Source organism: Petaurus breviceps, unplaced genomic scaffold (genome assembly GCF_028583685.1).
Source record: "Petaurus breviceps papuanus isolate PSGF00001 unplaced genomic scaffold, PetGlider_PUasm1.0 90977, whole genome shotgun sequence".
NCBI classification, from domain to species: domain Eukaryota; kingdom Metazoa; phylum Chordata; class Mammalia; order Diprotodontia; family Petauridae; genus Petaurus; species Petaurus breviceps.
This window is the reverse complement of record NW_027187391.1, coordinates 43,467,539-43,485,234: the sequence shown is the minus strand read 5'-3', so window position 1 is coordinate 43,485,234 and position 17,696 is coordinate 43,467,539. Positions and strand designations below refer to the sequence as shown.

At 39.9% G+C, this 17,696-nt stretch overlaps 1 protein-coding gene across 1 annotated transcript in view; it reads left to right on the top strand.

Annotated features, from left to right (window-relative positions):
- The window catches only part of LOC138153195 (uncharacterized), a 201,182-nt gene that overhangs the window by 76,870 nt on the left and 106,616 nt on the right, over window positions 1-17,696 (top strand). Inside the window, exons 21-25 of the mRNA XM_069077336.1 lie at window positions 1,349-1,504; window positions 9,813-9,906; window positions 10,801-10,938; window positions 14,543-14,679; window positions 16,192-16,381. Coding sequence (XP_068933437.1) covers window positions 1,349-1,504; window positions 9,813-9,906; window positions 10,801-10,938; window positions 14,543-14,679; window positions 16,192-16,381 — 715 coding nt within the window. The remainder of the gene's footprint in view (window positions 1-1,348; window positions 1,505-9,812; window positions 9,907-10,800; window positions 10,939-14,542; window positions 14,680-16,191; window positions 16,382-17,696) is intronic.

The following is a 17,696-nucleotide window of genomic DNA, read 5'->3' as shown; positions in this document are numbered from 1 at the left end:
GAGGGAGAGATCAAAAATTAGTGAGACAAGGGGCGGCCAGGTGGCTCAGTGAGTAAGAGCACTGGCTCCAGTGTTGGGATGACCTGGGAATTGAATCTGGGCTCCGACACTTAGCACTACACCCAGAAATAACTGACCGTGTAAGCTTGAGCAAGTTACTTAACCCTGATTGCTCATAAAAAAAAAAAATTAGCGAGACAGTAAAGATGATAGATGTTCCCAAATTTTTTTGCTATAAGGAGTTCAACTATAAATATTTTGTGTGTTTGAGACTTTCATTCTGGTTTATGGTGAGGAACAAGAGGCCTGAGGAGATCGGAAGGAAAGGAATCAGGGGCAAAAGTACCTCAGCAATGAGAAAAGGTCACCTCTTCATTAGAAACTGAAGCAAATGAAAAGAGGACGGAAGGTTATGTATGTCAAGGGGCTTTGCAATTCAAAATAGGAGAGAAGATACTCTACTTCTAGTAAAGCATGAGGAGTTCTCTTTTGAAAGAGAGGAGGGAAAATGGTAGTATGAGAGGCGAAGAGAAAAGATTTGGAACACGGAAAGGAACAATAGAAGGTCAGTTAGGGGAAAATAAAATGATTGCTGTATTGAGGGCCCAATTGAGATTAGGGAACATAAATTTGTAACGAACTCATTTAGCACAGTGACTTTCTGTAGCATCCTTGTGTATCACATAAGTAGAAATGGAGGTAGAGGCTAGGGGCAAACCAGAGTTGAGCTTAGCAAGTAATGAGGGGTGGATGTTAGGAACAAGGGCAAAAGATTTCAAATATAGAAAATATATATATTTGAATTCACATATGTGAACCTGAGAAAGTCATGTATCCTCTCAGAGACCCAGGCAACTTTCTAAAGCCCTAACCAAGAAGGTACCAGTGTACATTGGTAGAGGAAGGAAGAAGTTACCTACACCACTGAAATGCCCATCCCATGTGATATCTTTAAATCTCCTTCACTTCACGGTCCTTTAGTGCTTTTTTTTTTCTTTTTGGAGGGGGGAAGCCAGGGCAATTGGGATTAAGTGGTTTACCCAAGGTCACACAGCTAGTAAATGTTAAGTGTCTGAGGCCGGCTTTGAATTCAGGTCCTCCTGACTCCAGGGCCAGTGCTCTATTCACTTCGCCACCCAATCCTTTAGTGCTTTATTCCTGCTTTTGAATTTTACTGGCATGCCTATTCAGCCCTTGGGCTTTTTTTTTTTCAACACCTTTTTTATTCCTTCTGAAGAAATAAATTTTTATTGATTTATTTTGGTTTTATATCTCTTAGGTCTAAAACAAATAGACATTCAGAAATAAAATACTAGAGGATGGAGTGGGTATTCTTTTTTAATTTTAGGCTTTACAAGATATTTACCCAAGAGATGGGTTTTGATGAGTTCCATTTGTACTTGAGGCCAATCTACTTTGAATTCGCATCACATAAGGAGAAGGCAGACCAGCCACCTCCAGTGTTCATTACAGCTCTGCTGGAAGATAATAGCCGAGTAGACAGGTAAGTCAGCATGTAGTATTTGTGTTATTTGGGGTGGAACAAGAGCAAGGAGATGTCACCATAACTGATACTCTGCTCTCCTGGTGAATAGAAAAAAAAATTCTAACATCATTTATAACCCAAATTGAATCATGTTGCTAAACTTAATATTTAGAGTACTGGGTTTGCAGTCAGGAAAACCTGAATTCCGATCAAATGCCAGATACTCACTAGCTGTGTAACCATGTCATCTCTGCCTGCCTACATTTCCTCAACACTAAAAAGAAGAGAAAAACAGCAGTTATCTCCCAGTATTGTTGTGAGGTTCAAATGAGATAATATTTATAAATCATTTATCACAGTGCCTGACATGTAGTAGGCACTATAGAAATATTAGATATTATTATTGCCTATCTAGACTTCGATATTTTGAAATTTAGGAGAAAAGAAAGTGAGTGAGGGATAGCTGATAAAAAATATATCAGTACAAATTTTAAATGAAAATAAAACACACTGACTTACAGAATTTGAGAGTTGGAATGAACCTCAGTGGCCATCAACTCTGAGCTATTTGTGAGAGAAATGCTCACTATAACACACTTCACAAGCAGTCATCCAGCCAAGGAAAGGGAGCTTGCTGCCTTCTGAGGCTGCCCATTCCACTTTGGGAAAGCACTAATTGGGAGGAAGTTTTTCCTGACAGTCTAACCATTTGTCTTGATTCTGCCCCTTGGGCTCTTACAGAACAAAGGCAATCCCTCTTCCACATGACTGCCCTTTAAAAGTTGACAGCTGTCTTGTCCTCCATTAATTACTATCACAGTAACTATGAAATAAAAGAGCTGAGGTGAAGAGGTAGGATGGGATGAAGAAATAAGTGTGGCAACCAAAGTAGTTAACAAAAATATTGGGAAGGAGCTGGGAAAAGGTTTGAGGTGAGCTAAGGATAAGTGGCTGGGAGCCTCAGGCCCTGAGGTGACTTCCAGAGTAATGAACTATAAGGCCTAAATTGGATGGGAGCATCAACATCAGCCAGATAGTGTTCTCAAGGGCCTTGTTCTGTGCTCCTCAATACATGAAATTCTACCCAAGGCTCCTTGAACTTGTTCTTGGCAGTGATAGTTCAAAAGAAAGTAGGTAAGGTCTGGCTAGAAATGTAAAGGCTATCCAAGTGTGGGATTGGCCAAAAAAAGAGAGGACTTTCCAAGAAGAAGGAGCTGACCCAGAAAGAAGGCAAAGATGGAGGAGATGCAGTGAGAATTGGAGGGGCAGACTCAGAAACTTTTGACCTAGGGCTCTGACTTTCTACTTATGCCATTAGATAAAGTTATTAATGATCAAGGAACAATAGAAGCAAATGTCAAGTATAGAAGCTCAGCCAATTTTAAAAAGAGGTGAACAAGAAGAGAGCTATCAGTGCTACCCCCCAAAAAAGCATGAAATAGAACAAGAGAGAAGACCAGCCTGCAAGGAAATTTCAGTCTTCAGGATGCTGTAGAATGCAAAAGCAGGGTAATGAGTATATCGAAGTTGTGGTCCTTCCTCTCCCCCAACAAAATATATTACTTTACCTGTTGGCAGCTTTCCAGAAGCAAATCTAGTCTTCCCTGGAGACTCATTCTCTAGAAAGGATAAGAATTTGAAGAGGAGGGGTGACTAGGTGGCACAGTGAGTAAAGTGCTGGCCTGGAGTCAGGAGGACCGAGGTTGGTTTCGGCCTCAAACACTTAACACCCACACCCACACCCCCCCCACCCCCCCCCCACCCCACACACAACTATCCGTGTAACCTTGGGCAAGTTACTTAACCCCAATTGCCCTCCAAAAAAAGGCAAAAAAAAAAAAGAATTTGAAGAGGAAGCAGTTTAAGTTTCTTATACTTTATGCAGTGGATACTTTGTTGAAGTTAGGTGCCCTGAATTTTCAAATATCATTTGAAATGTCATAGAGGTACTGGATATTAGAGGAACTCAGCACTTCATCTTTTTGCAAAATAAGGAATACTTTGTGATATAAATGACCTCTCACTGAGCTGTTTTATAAATTTGGATCGTTTATCTTTGGGGTTTTTAGTAAAAGCAGCACACATGCCTAGCAAGTATCTATAAATATCTATATCTATAAATAACTATAAACTGATAGTGTCCATCTTCTGCTTTGAGATATTGAGGGACCTATGATCTCATCAATGTTGGTATTCCCTTCAATAATGCAGATCTCAATGTGTCTGTGTCCTTCCATCCTGTGCAGCTGTTGCCCATATCTTCCCATGAATCATGTATTTCAAGGGGTCCACTCCACATTCTAGGGACCTTCTTTTAGATGTCTTTACATTTTGTGGATCTCAGTGGAGCACACAGGCTATTCATTGCTTATCCCTGGTTCTTGCTACATGACTGGCCCATCTTCTTTTCCAGTCATAAATCTCATAAATCTCTGATGAAATATTTTGTGCCATATTTCTTGTGCAATTCTACAATATGTTGAAGCTTATTTACACCTAATACACCATTGCCCTTTGGGTGACCCTTAACTTTAATTCTTTGGAGACTATGGTAATCACATCACTAAAAGAGTGCTATTATTAAAAAGGTAGGCATTTGTATAAGAGAGAAACTGGGTTCTGTAGAAGACTTTTGTGCAAGATTTTATATGGAAATATAGGTTGAACAAGTCTGTCTCCATCATTTTCATCTTAGTGACTACAGTTTGAGCCCAGACAGTGGAGCTATATTGAATAAATACTTATCCAGGTAGTAACCCCTACCTGAACCCACCAAATATTCTTTTATTTGCAGTGCCCCTGGTGCTAAGCCATTGGGTAAGGATTGCCAATGAACAATGAACAAAATTGTATTTGAGCAATTGCCTAGGTGACCTACATCAGTGGTGTCAAACTCAAATAGAAATGGGGCCATTAAACCATATATAGGGATCCCTTTGGGCACATATTGACTTGCAGAACCACATATTAGCATGGTCTGTGTTTTGTTGTATTTTTATTTATTTCTTTAAATGTTTCCCAAATACGTTTTAATCCAGTTTGGGTTCACTTGAGAGTAGGCATTCATTGGAAGAGGGTAAGGCCTTGCTTTCTACAGATGCCAAGGAGCCTAGAGACTGATTGGAGAAGAAGAAAAGTGTTGGGAGTCAGAAGGAGGAGGTACACTGGGATGAGAGCTCATCTAAGGTTATAGTAGTAAGTGGTAGTGGCCATAATCAGGACCAGACCTAAGAGGACACAGACTGTATGGAAAAAACAGAGCAAGAGAGAAAGGGATCAAGATGCAGATGTTGTCTTCACAAATTTCTAACTCTATCCATGCCATTGAGAAATCCCCTGTTGATGTTGTGAGTTTGTATATATGAGACTGGGGACTGATGCTTTGGGAATGAAAAAAAGATAGCCATTTCCTTACTAAATGGGTTGTTGTTCAATTGTTTTTATCATGTCCAACTCTGCATGACCTCATTTTGGGGTTTCTTGGCAAAGATGCTGGAGTGGTTTGCCATTTCCTTCTCCATTTAATTTTTTTTTTTTGGAGTGAGAGTTGTAGAAGTTTATTGTTACGCTTCTATGAGAAGCGGGCAAGAGTCCTTTAGGGGACCTGCAAGTGAGAGGGGTACATGCTTTTACTTTAAAGGGTAGGGCTGCCATTGTCAGGGCTGATCAGACAGGAGGGGCCTCAGTGCATAGACAAAGGTCAGAGCTGACCAAGAGGATTTGGGCCAGGTTGAAGGAGACAAAAGGCAAGGACAAAGGAGGGTGTGGGCTAGGCCCAGAAGAAATGAAGAGATTAAGTAAGAACAAAGGGGTCACAGGGTGTTGCCTAGGTTCTCCATTTAATTTTACAGATGAGGAAATTGAGGCAAACTGGGTTAAGTGACTTGCCCCAAATCACACAGTTAGTAAATGTCTGAGGACAGATTTTAACTAAGGAAAATTAGTCTTCCTGATTCTAGTTTCTGTGTTCTATACTGTGCCATCTACCTGGGTCTGCTAAATGGGGCTTGCAGGCAAATCCCACCCAAAAGGAAAAAGAAACCCCAAAACCTTAACTTGTTTATAAAGATTCTTCCTTTGAAGCAGGGTTTGTTTAGAGTCCCTGTTTGCACAGCTTTAGAATGTTCTGTCATTTTGAAAAAGGACTGAAATATATTCCTCTCATTGTACCCTATCACTCTCTCCTTCAGCCCTATGCTTGTATGGATCCCTTGTAACTAAAACCCAACTGTTAAGATAGACATGCTGTCTTTGAACCTCTGAATAACTGTTGAGAGTCCTGCTGTAGATTTCAGTGTTTTCTGTGTAAAATGCAAAATAAAGCTTTATATGAAACAATAACAACAAGTATGAGGTAATGTGCTTTATGTAAAAATGTTATTAGGGGCTTGTTGCTTGCAAATGAGTCGACTCAGATACTCTTAGATGAGAGCTAGAAACAAGTCATATTCAACTGTACTGGCTATAACTGGATGGATCAGAATACCAGCCATGGAGTTGAATTATTCTGAGAATTCCCCCAAATTAAACCTGGCCCAGATGCCAAGAGTAATGGACTCTAGGAACTCTCATCAATACAGGGAACTCCCTCTACCAGTACTGGTTGGCACTTTTTCTGCAACTTCAAATCTCAGAGATTTGTCTAGAGGTTCTGGGGAAATGAAAGTAAACCTGATTTATCATTATGATATAATGGGAAACATTCAACCCATTGACAAGAAAACTTGGGCCCTTTTCTTGAATCTGTTCTGGATTCACTATTTACCTTGGCCAGATCACTTCACCAACATATGCCTTACTCTTCTGTCAATAATCTGGGAATAGCAACATTTGCTTTATAAAGAATTAGAATTGGTTTTCTGATAAATTTTCGATTTGCTTTCTCCTGAAGTTTTGTGACTTCCATGAAAATGGGGGTGGGGATGGGAGAGAGAGAGAGAGAGAGAGAGAGAGAGAGAGAGAGAGAAACAGGATCTTGCAGGATAAATCAATGACCAAGATCAAAGGATCATAGATTTAGAGTCAGAAGAGAACTCAAAATTCATCTACTCCTAAGTCTACAGTGTATGAGTGATTTGTCCATGGCATCAGAGAGTAAGCAAGTGTCAGAATGGGGATTTGAACCTAGATTCTTGGACTCTAGATACTGTCTTCTGTCTATTGTCCAATATTGCAAGCTAGTAGAGATTGCCTGGTAGATTGTGGTGACTTGTTGGGAAGTCCTGTATTGCAGAAAAGGAATTTGTAGATTTAAATGACATTTAGTCATTTGGCTACATTACATTGAAATTAATATTATTTTAAAGAACTGAATTGGTCTGAATACAGGCCATGGGCCATACTTTACCTGAAAAAAGCATATGGCTTTGATAAAATCTGAGTGGAGCAAGTAACATAGAGCTCCCATTTCCAAAGAGTTTGAACTTTGTTCCAGGGTTAATGCTCTACTTCCCACTTAAAAATATGCAACAGGTATGTTTTGTGTCACTGTCTTGGAGACAGGCAGGCTACATTTCCCCTTGGGGTGTCAGGAGTATCCCAAGGGTTTGAGGTTTGCCACCATCTGGAGACCCTACCAGCTGTGTTCCCACCATTGCTAAGTGCCAGTGACTAGCATCCCAGTTTGATTTAACATCAATTAGCTTTTAGAAAAGCATATTTATAGCAATATATGAAATATAAAAGTCCCCACCCCAATATCTCAGGGATATACTCTATCTCACCTCAGTCAGTTCTTCACTGGTCCCACTAACTTCACATCTATCTGCAACACGAGTGCCAGATGAGTCTTCATCTCAGCCACCCTTTGGCTAAGTCCCAGGCATCACTCCTTCCTCCTCTTGGCACTAATACTAAACTGATCCATAACCCAGACACCAGGAAGCCCAGATTCTCACTTCTTTGACATTTCTATATTCATAAGATTTAATGCTCCAACGCTTTCACCTAGAGAAGAAAAGAACAAAACTGAGAAGCCAGTGACCATGGCCCATTTCTCATGACCACATTTTGGCCTCACTCAAGAGGGCCCAGATGACATTGTTTTCCACCAGCCACTGTCAGCAGAAGTGCAGAGATTCAGGCTCTGACATGAGGCTGGTGTCATCAGGTCTTTTTGAAGATACTTGTAGCTCTGGCTACTTAGCTTACTGAAAGGAAGCTTCTCCTAATCCATGGTAAGCATATGGTTACCATTTATAGAATGTCAATGCACGTTCCACAGTCTCTTCAAAACACCTCCATTCCACGTCATCACAAATCTCCCAGAAGTAGGTTTATCCACCTCTTCACATTTGGAGATGCTTTCAGAGACAACCAGAGCCTCATTTCATATAGATAATTGCTATCTGTTGACACCACAGTACTCAATGTCATAGAATGGAAAAGTAGAGAAGGGAGTGAGTCAATTAACACTTACTTATTAAGTACATACTTCTCCTATGGAGAAATAAAGTTCCCAAGTTGTACAAATGAATGAAATTTTCCCAAAAACAAAGTGAAAGGAAGGGATGGATAAAAGAAGTAAAAGTGATCTGTTTTTACTTCTTCATCTTTGAAAAACTTACTGAAGTTTGGGGGTCAAATGCTTTCTGTCCTCGAAATGGGATAGGAGTAGGGGGTGTTTAATCTTTCTGGGTGCTGGAGAAAGTTAGCACTCATAGCTTAGAGCCCCCAGAGAACCTGGATCCCAGCCCAAACTGGTAGGAGGCAGGGAGGGATTGTGGCACACATCTGGGAGAAGAAGGGATAAGATTTCATTTGTTTTCAGCATTGAAGTGTCTGCTAAGTACATACTGGAGATGGTGGAATAAAGGGAAGAAGATATTACAAGAAGACAAGGGAAGGAGTGGGTACATGTCACCTATTTCAAAGCTATCATGCCTGGGATTTATAGAACCAGGGATTCTTAACCTTTTCTTGCATCATGGATCCCTTTGGCATTCTGGTGAAGCCTATAGACTCCTTCTCAAAGTAAAGTTTATAAATGCATAAAATTAAAATGCATAGAATTACAAAGGAAAAGAGAGATTAATGAAAATTAAATTGATTTTTTTCTTTCTAAGTTCGTGGATTCCATGGGTTCATGGACACTAGGTTAAGAAACTCTTCATTAAGGGTGGCTAGGTGGCTCAGTGAGTAAAGCGCTGGCCCCGGAGTCAGGAGGACCCGAGTTTGGTCCTGGCCTCCGACATTTAACACACACAGAAAAAGCACTTACTGTGTAACCTTGGGCAAGTTACTTAACCCCAATTGCCCTCCAAAAGGCAAAAAAAATTAAGAAACCCTTCATTAGAGGAAGAGAAGCCTTAGCAAAATAAGACTTTCTCAAAGTACATCTCTCAGCTCTTGATACAAAACCAAGCTCCTACATCACAGGGTTGTCATGAGGATAAAATGAGATCATACATATGAAGAACTTTGCTTTAAGCTTAAGGCAAGTAAATAAATGTTAGCTATTATTGTTAATTCTACAATTAATCTGGATAGGGTTTTCCTGGAATGGAAGCATTCAGTGCTGCAGTGGACAATCCAGGAAACACAAATTATGAAATAGTGGCTAACAAGAGTCCCTACCTCTGTTTTAAAACAAAGCAAAATATTACTTTTAGGGGGGAAAAACAGCAGATTTCTTTGAAATAGAGCAGTGCTTTTAAAAAAGAAATAATTTTTTTAAGAATTATTTTTAGTATTATTGCTTTTCCAATGAAGTCTCATTTTAGGGGGGAAGCATATATTGAAGGCAGTTAGATGGCTCATTGGATAGAGTGCCAGACCTGTGAGTTCAGACCCAGTCTCAGATGCATTAGCTGTGTGACCCTAGGCAAGTCACTTAACCTCTGTTTGCCTTGGAGGCAGCTAGGTAGCTCAGTGTCTAGAGCACTGGGCTTGGAGTCAGGAAGACCTGAGTTCAAATTTAGCTTCAAACACTAACTGTGAGACCCTGAACAAGTCATTTTACCTTTGTTAGCCTTAACCCACAAGAGAAGGAAATGGCAAACTAAACAAGTATCTTTGCCAAGAGAACCCCAGAGAAAGTATTGGTGTGCTAAAGAGTTGGATAAGACCAAACAATTGAACACAACATATATATAGGAATGACATATATTTGAACTAATATGGTATATTTGAGTTCTCTGAAGACTTTTAGGAAAAAGCATAAATAAAATAAATCTAATAAATATATAAATAACAATAATGATATTATCCTCAAGATAGAGGAGTCAAGGCATTTATTCTGCCCTTTAGACTGACTTACATATGTATTTCCCATTAATTACATAAGTCAGATGAATGGAACGAGTTTACATTTATTTTTTTCTTGTAGATATGCTCCCTCTACACTCCAGTTGGCCATCTCTGAGGTCGATGATAATCATATTGGAAAATTCAGTTTTCACAAAAAGGAAAGCATTTTTCAGGTAAACTATTTTTTTCACCCAAAGGAAGTTAAAACAAACTAAGCAGCTACATGCATATTGCCCATGACCAGAACTGTGTTATTTTAGCCCCATAATTTTAATTCCCTCTTGTAATCACAGCTCCCAAAAGTTCAATAAGTATAATTACACACTGTTTTTTATATTTCTTGTAGTTTGGTGTAATTTTCTCCCACACATATTGTAATAACTGTGTCAGGAATTCTTGGTGGGCATTAAAAAGATGCCATATGTTTCCAAACACCTTTTTTTTAACTGCCTTATTAAAAATGCACTTATTTTGAGAAACTTTTAACTGAGTTTGTTAAATCATGTAGTAGAAAGGAATCTCTTTGATAGCAGTTTCTGATTTTCATTTTCATTCTCTGCATCCCCAGCACTTCATACAAAGGCTGGCATATAGTAGGTGCTTAATAAGTGTTTGTTAAATTGAATTGAATACAAGAAAATTACTGGTATTTATTTCTCTCTGGCTTATCAGGAGAGATTTCTTGACTTTTCGTTGGGGACAGTGGGAGGAGGAAGGAGAGATTAAACATTAGCATGATCTGGGTTGCTTTATTCCGCATGGCAGTCTATTTCTGGATATAAATCTTTCAGAATTTGTCCAGTATCCTCAAAGGAACTTGAGTCAAATTTGTAGCTTTTGGGAAAAATTAGACCTGGGTGACTGCCCTGAACTGAAATCAGTGCTCAGTGCTTCCTGAGAGACCATTTGCTCTAAATACAGCCCTGGGGCTTGAGGCCTGGGTCAGCACTATTTCTAAAGGTTAGGAAATGTTTCCCACACAGTGTACAGATGGCACAAATCATTCTACCTTTTCTTTTGTGATTGGACAACAACTTCCCAGTGTTTCTCATACTTTCTTCCTTCAGCTCTTATTCCATTCAGGAGTGGAAAACATGCAAGTGGTTCTCGCTTGCCAAACTGCTCAGAAAAATGCACTGATGGTCACTGTCCAGCAGGCTGCATTCTGCCACAGCCCACAGCCAATCTGCCCCATGGACAGACAGGTCAGCCCACGGGATTAGACACACCAAAGAACTGCTGTGCTGTCACTAGCTGAAGCCAACTAATTGCAGCTGGGAAGTTTGGCTATTTGCGATCAGGGTTTTTCTGTTTTAGGAAGTATGAATCTATGACCACATCCCTTACTCTATTATTAGTCTGTCTCTTGCTTTCCTTTTTTCTCTTTCTCTCCTTTAATGGGCTGCCTATTGATTCATTTTCTATAGGTCACTTTAGGAGACTGGCCAAATGTGAACAATGCACAAGAAAATGTAAGAATTAACCTAGGCCTAAGGAGATGGAAGAAATAATTTTCCTACTGGCCCATAAAGCTTGAGAAGTAAAAGCTATTACTGCTTCTTACTCATGCAGGTTCACTGAAGAAGAATGTAGGCAGACTTGAATGAATTGTAAAAGAATTATCTAGTAAGCAAAGGGAAGTCAGTTCACTGTGACAAGGAAGTCAGGTCCATCATAGCACGGTAACCTTACTGGTCAGTGCCAACCCTTCCTACTATAGCTTACACAAGCGTTCTTGGTACCCAGGTGGAATAAAGGGGATGCTTTAGAGAAGGGAAAGGTTATAAGGACATAAGTTTATTTGGAAGAGACTTAGAGAAGGGGTCCTTGCTGGAAGTATATACAAAGAGATTAAACCTTAGGTACAAAAAAAAATGAAAATGATTTCCCTAAATCATTCTTGCAAATAGACTCTGAAGCTCATCAGACTGTCAGAGATTCTATTTAGTTCATTAACTAAGGACTCATCCTTCCTACCTTGGTCAACATCACCTTTTCTCTTTGACTTCTTTCCGTCTCATTTGAATAAAAGAATATAGAGGCCTTGTTTACATAGTCGGAGCCTCCTGCCTTACCCCCAGCCCTGATGGGTTGAACTGTTTTTAGCACAGATGACCATGAAAGATAAACAAGGAATTAGGCATGGAAATTTGTTTTTAAGGTCCACTGCTTGAGTTTCTTATGATTCAGGACACATATCTTTTTTTTTATTTTACTGAAAGGCCCAAAGGGTCTTTGGAAGAAATAAGTTTGGGAACCACTAACAGGATTTTCCCTCTTAGGTTACCTTCTTTCCTTCACTCTGAGTTGTCTTGGCATGGGTTCCTATTCAATCCTTTACTGCCAGACTAGTTTTTTTTTTCCTTCTTGTGAAGAATGAGAGGGAGCACTTTCCTTTACATAGATAGAGCTCTTTAAGATTTGGAAAGGAATTTTCTCACCAAAGTGAGTAGTACAAGTGTAACAGTGACTGCCCTGAAACCCCACTGCCTGAAGGCCAGGTGTACCGTGTTTCCCCGATAATAAGACACTGTCTTATTATTTTTTGGACAGAAAAACACCAGAGGGCTTATTTTCAGGGGAGGGCTTATTTTAATGAACATTGACAGCAATTTTAATAAACAGGTAAATGTGAACAAAAAAATGTACCTTTATTCAATAAGCAAATCACTGGGGAAGAACAGGATGATGCGCTCACTGCTGCAGCTCTGATTGGATGCAGCTCGGAGCGCGGCGTGCGTTTCACGGGGGGGGGATGGTGCATACAGAGGGTACCATAATGTAGCGTGTAGCGCAGGGGATCACCTTCACTACAGTAGCAATCTCAATAGGGCTTATTTTCAGGGGAGGGCTTATTTTAGAGGAATCTTACACAGTAAGGGGAGGGCTTATTTTCGGGATAGGTCTTATTATCGGGGAAACACGGTATTACATTTCATTCCTCCTCCAAGGTTCTCCCATACTTTTAGGGTGTTGAAAGGGGTAGAGTCTAGTCTCTGTCATTGGTTCAAAGCCCTGCTAATTGTGTTCCCTTAATTTGTAAGAAGTCACCTTGTTTCCATGTAAACATTTACCAATCAGATAATCTTTTACAAAGTAATATTTACCTCAAAGATATAGCAAAATCAAACATACAAAAATTCCCTGCACCACCCAGAAGCATAGTCTGTCTTTACCCTCTTTGGTCCCTGTGGCAAGGGATTTGGTTCACAGCCTAGTTTAGTTACAATATAGTATTAATCCCACCAAATCCCAAATCCAAAGTCCTTCTGGGCTTGTGTCTTTCTCTGGACTTCCCTGATAGGCTGGTTGCAACATCTGGCCTGGAGTCCTGGGCTCCAGGGCTGCCTTGGCTTGAGCTCACAGGTCCAAGACTCCATTCTCTGCACCTAGAACTGGAAAAGGACAGATGAAATGAGCCAAAATGCCAAGGCCATTTCTCAGAATCACAGGACCTAAGGGAAAAGGGAAAGTGATTAGTTTAGTGCATGGTTCCATGACGTGGGTGAATGAGATACTTGGACAGAGAGGGAAAGGGAAGGAGGGACAGAGAGACAGACAGAGAGACAGAGAGAGAGAGATGGAGAGAACAAGAGAGACAGACAGAGACTTTCCCAGTCTTGTAATTTTAAAGAATCACCTCAGATACTTATTAACCTTGGGATTCTAGACAAGTCATTTAATCTCTCTAGGCTTCAGTTTTGCCATCTGCCAAAGGAGAGTGTTGCACTCAAATGACCTCAATTGCTCCTTCCAGCTCTAAATCTTTGACTCCACGGCCTCATAAATGTTCAGTCTAGGAATAGAGCCCAAATCTTCTACTTGCTAAACCAATATTAAATTCCTTATTTCACTTATTTCTTTCAAAATGATAACTTTGCCTTTTAGATAATATGTCCATAATCAAGGATTGCAACCCATCTGCAATTTCCAATCTTAGAGTTAGTTGGCTCAGAGAGGTTACATGACTTGCCCATAGTCACACAATTGGTAAGCTTCAGAGGAAGGACTTGAACCTGTCTCTTCCTGACTCCAAGTCCAACTCCATACTCACTCTGCAACGTTCCCTCTCTATTTGACAATGGTTTAGAAAAATGTAAATGTGTACTCAGCCCACAATTCAGTTCATAACTTTGAAGATGTTGTCTTCTACTTTGTGCTTTACCCAAGCTTTAATCCAGCTTTAGACACTTAATTACTTGTGTGGCCATGGGTAAATCACTTCATCTCCCTTAGTCTCAGTTTCCTGACCTAGAAAATGGGGAATATAATAGCACTTACCTCCTAGGGTTGTTGTGAGGATCAATCAAGATAATATTGCAAAGAACTTTGAAAAACCATAAAGCACTATGTAAAGGTTATCTTCTCTCTTCTTCCTCCTCCTCCTCCTTTTTATTATTATTATACCTTGCACATGATGATGAACAGGTATAGACTGCTTTCATTTGCTTGCACTGTGTATATTTTCTGAGGATATTTTCCAATTCATGGACAATGGCTAAGTCATTCAACAGTATTTACTGAGTGATTCACCATGTTGGAGTCTCTCAGAGAGACTTTTGTTCAGCCATACTTTACCAGGGGAAAAGCTTCTTTCCTTCACTTCTCCACTGCCTTCTTTGTGTAGCAAAGGGGCTGGGTAGTTAGTGTTTGTATCTTAATCTCATTTTTGGCAGCGTGACCAGGCACTGCCTGAGCTATGTTAATGGATGATTGAGGGCAGATATGACTAGGAGATTTTTTTTCAGGACTCATGGTCCCAAGTCCCACAAGACTATCTAATGAAATCTAGTCCTTACAATATTCTAGGAAGGAAGTTCTCATCTGAGGGGCTATGATGGGGCAGATTCAACCCATGGAAGTGCCAGCAGTGGGAATGACAGAGAAAGCGCATCATTGGCCACAGTCCCCAAAGTCTCAGGCTCACTCATACAGCCTACTAAAAGGTATTAACATCAGAATTATGGAAAATGTTCCTAATCAGTCCTTTTAATTAAATGAAAAACATTTTCTCTGGGAGCCAGCATTGTACAGTGGGAAGACCAGTGTTCTGGAAAAAAAAAAAAAACAGAAGACTGATCTGGCTAGTGATGCCTGTGGATGAGGGCCACTTTCCCCTGGCACCCTGGGTATTAAGGGTGTCCACGATCCTGTGCCATATTTCCTGATGGCTGGAGTGAAGTCCCTCTGATACAGAGGAATAGAGGGTGTGCAGAGTGTGTGAGCAGCCTAGAGGAGCAGGGACAGGAGGAGAAAAAAGCAGGGAGGTAGAGGAATCAAAGAACTTCCGCTCAAATCCCACTTCTGTTATGTACCACCTATGTGACCTTGGGGGAATCTTTTTTTTCCTTATTTATTTTTAGTTTTCAACATTCATTTCCACAAGATTATGAGTTACAAATTTTTCCCCATCTTTCCCCTACCCCCACCCCAAAATAGTGAGCCTACTGATTACCAATTTGCTCTCTCTTATATCCTCCCCCATCTCCCCCCAACTTTCTTGTAGGGCAATATGGATTTCTATACTCCAGTGCCAGTATATCTTATTTCCCAGTTGCATGTAAAAAAACCAATATTTTTTAACATTTGTTTTTAAAACTTTGATTTCCAGATTCTTTCCCTTCTTTTCTCCTCTCCCACCCCCACTGGGAAGACAAGCAATTCAATATAGGTTGTTCATGTGTAGTTACGCAAAACATTTCCATAGTAGTCATATTGTGAGAGACTAACTATATTTCCCTCCATCCTATCCTGCCCCCCACTTATTCTATTTTCTCCTTTGACCCTGTCCCTTTTCAAAGGTGTGTGCTTCTAACTATCCTCTCCCCCAATCTGCCCTCCCTTCTATCATCCCCCTACTTATCTCCTTACCCCCTACTTTCTTGTCGGGTAAGATATTGGGTGAGTCATTTTACCCTCTTGCACCTCAGTTTTCTTATGTGTATAATTAGGAGTTTGGGCTAGATGCCCCCTGAGGCCCCTTTTGGCTCTAGATCTCTGACCCTATCGTAAGAGGTTATGGAACTGGCACACATCTGCACACATCTCCCCACCTATTGCCATAAACTGAGCGGAGTTTAAGACTTTGGGCCTAATATCTGGTCTTGGGAAGTTAGATCAGTTTAGGGCACTCCCTCTAAGCTTTAGAGATAGATGAAATGGTTGGACTAGAGGGTCTCTAAGGGATCTTCAGCTCTAAATCTATTATCCAATATATTTCCCCAAGCCTCAGTTTCTGCTTCTGTAAAATGGGGGGGGGGGGGTTGGACTAGGTGGCCTTAAAGATCCCTTCTAGGTCTAAACCTGTGATCCTATGACTTTCTGGTGTTTTTTTTAAGGAAGGAATGATAATCCCCAATAAGCAAAGCTTCCTTGAAGCAGGTACAGAGCCAGGGGGAAAGAAGTTTGTGTTTGTGTTCTGGCTTATTACCAGTTTCTGGGTGTTCTTGTGTGCCTAGAGTGGTTTCTAATTTGCTTTTTGACTGTTATCCAGTTACTTTATATACAGAGCTCAGAGGTATCTGTTCATTTGATAGGACTCCAGAGGCTTTTGTGTCTATTCAATTGGAAAAGCTGGGACTACGTGACATGATGCTGAATACTTTCCTCCAAAGGAAGGAGATCATGGGCAAGCAAGTGAAGAAGTCTGTGAGTTTGCAATGAAAGGAATGAGGCTTTTATTTGTTTTGTGTTTTTAACAACAAAAAAAGGGTTTGTATCTGGAGCATGGAAGTAAATAAACATTTATATAGCACCTTCTATGTGCTAAGAAATTTTTATTACAAATATTGTCTCATTTCATCCTCATAAGAACCCTAGGAGGTAGGTGCTATTACTATCTCCATTTTACAATTGAGGAAACTGAGGCCGAAAGAGGTTATTGACTTGTACAGGGTGACACAGCTAGTCAGTATCTGAGGCTAGAATTGAACTCAGCTCTTGCTGACTCTAGGCCTAGCTCTGTATCCACAGAACTACCAACTTTCAGCCCTATATCCACCAACTACCAACTGATTCCTAAAATTTAAAATGCTTTATAGATTATTAAACTCTTTCAGAAATATAGCTTGTTACAAATCTATCTATTTACCAGCAAGAACTGGGCTTCAAAGATTCATAACATGTAGAGAGCATGAACAAATTGTATCTGAATGAAACAGAATATTGTTGCACATCAAAAAAAAGATGACTGAGGACTAGAGAGAAACATGGGTAAATTTATATGAACTGATGCAGAGTAAAATAAACTGAACCAGGAAAACAAAATGACTATTATAATGTTGATAAAAAGAACACTAAGTCAATTAAACTAAACCAAAGGTGAATGCTATGTAATTCAAATGACCAATGTAGGCTTGGAAAAGAATTGAGGATAGACACCTCCCACCTTCCTTAGGAGCGAAGGGAATTAAACATGCAGAATGTTGCATACACTGCCAAATATAAGTCCTGTTTTCCTTGGTTTCATTTATAAAGAAAGGCTTACTGGGGAAGGGGATATATCTGGAAATTACTGTGATGTAAAATGAAAAATATCAAAATAATTTTAATTTGAAAATTATTTAAAGTCTAAATTTATAGCAATGAAATCTGAACAATGCCTAATAAATTCAAGCTAAAGCAGGAGATGAGATATTGGAGATTGTAAGAAATATATACAGCCTCTTTAATTTGATTACCAAAAATTATAGAAAATTATTTTACAAAATATTTAAAGAGATCACTCCTATAAATGTTATGGAGGCAGCTAGGTGGCCCAGTGGATAGAGCACTGGATCTAGAATCAAAAAGACTTATCATCATGAGTTCAAATCCAGCCACATATACTTACTAGCTATATGACCCTGGACAAGTCACTTAACCCTGTATGCCTCAGTTCCTGATTGGTAAAATGAGTTGGAAAAGGAAATGGCAAACTGCTCCAGTATCTTTGCCAAGAAAGTAACAAAATGGGGTCACTGAG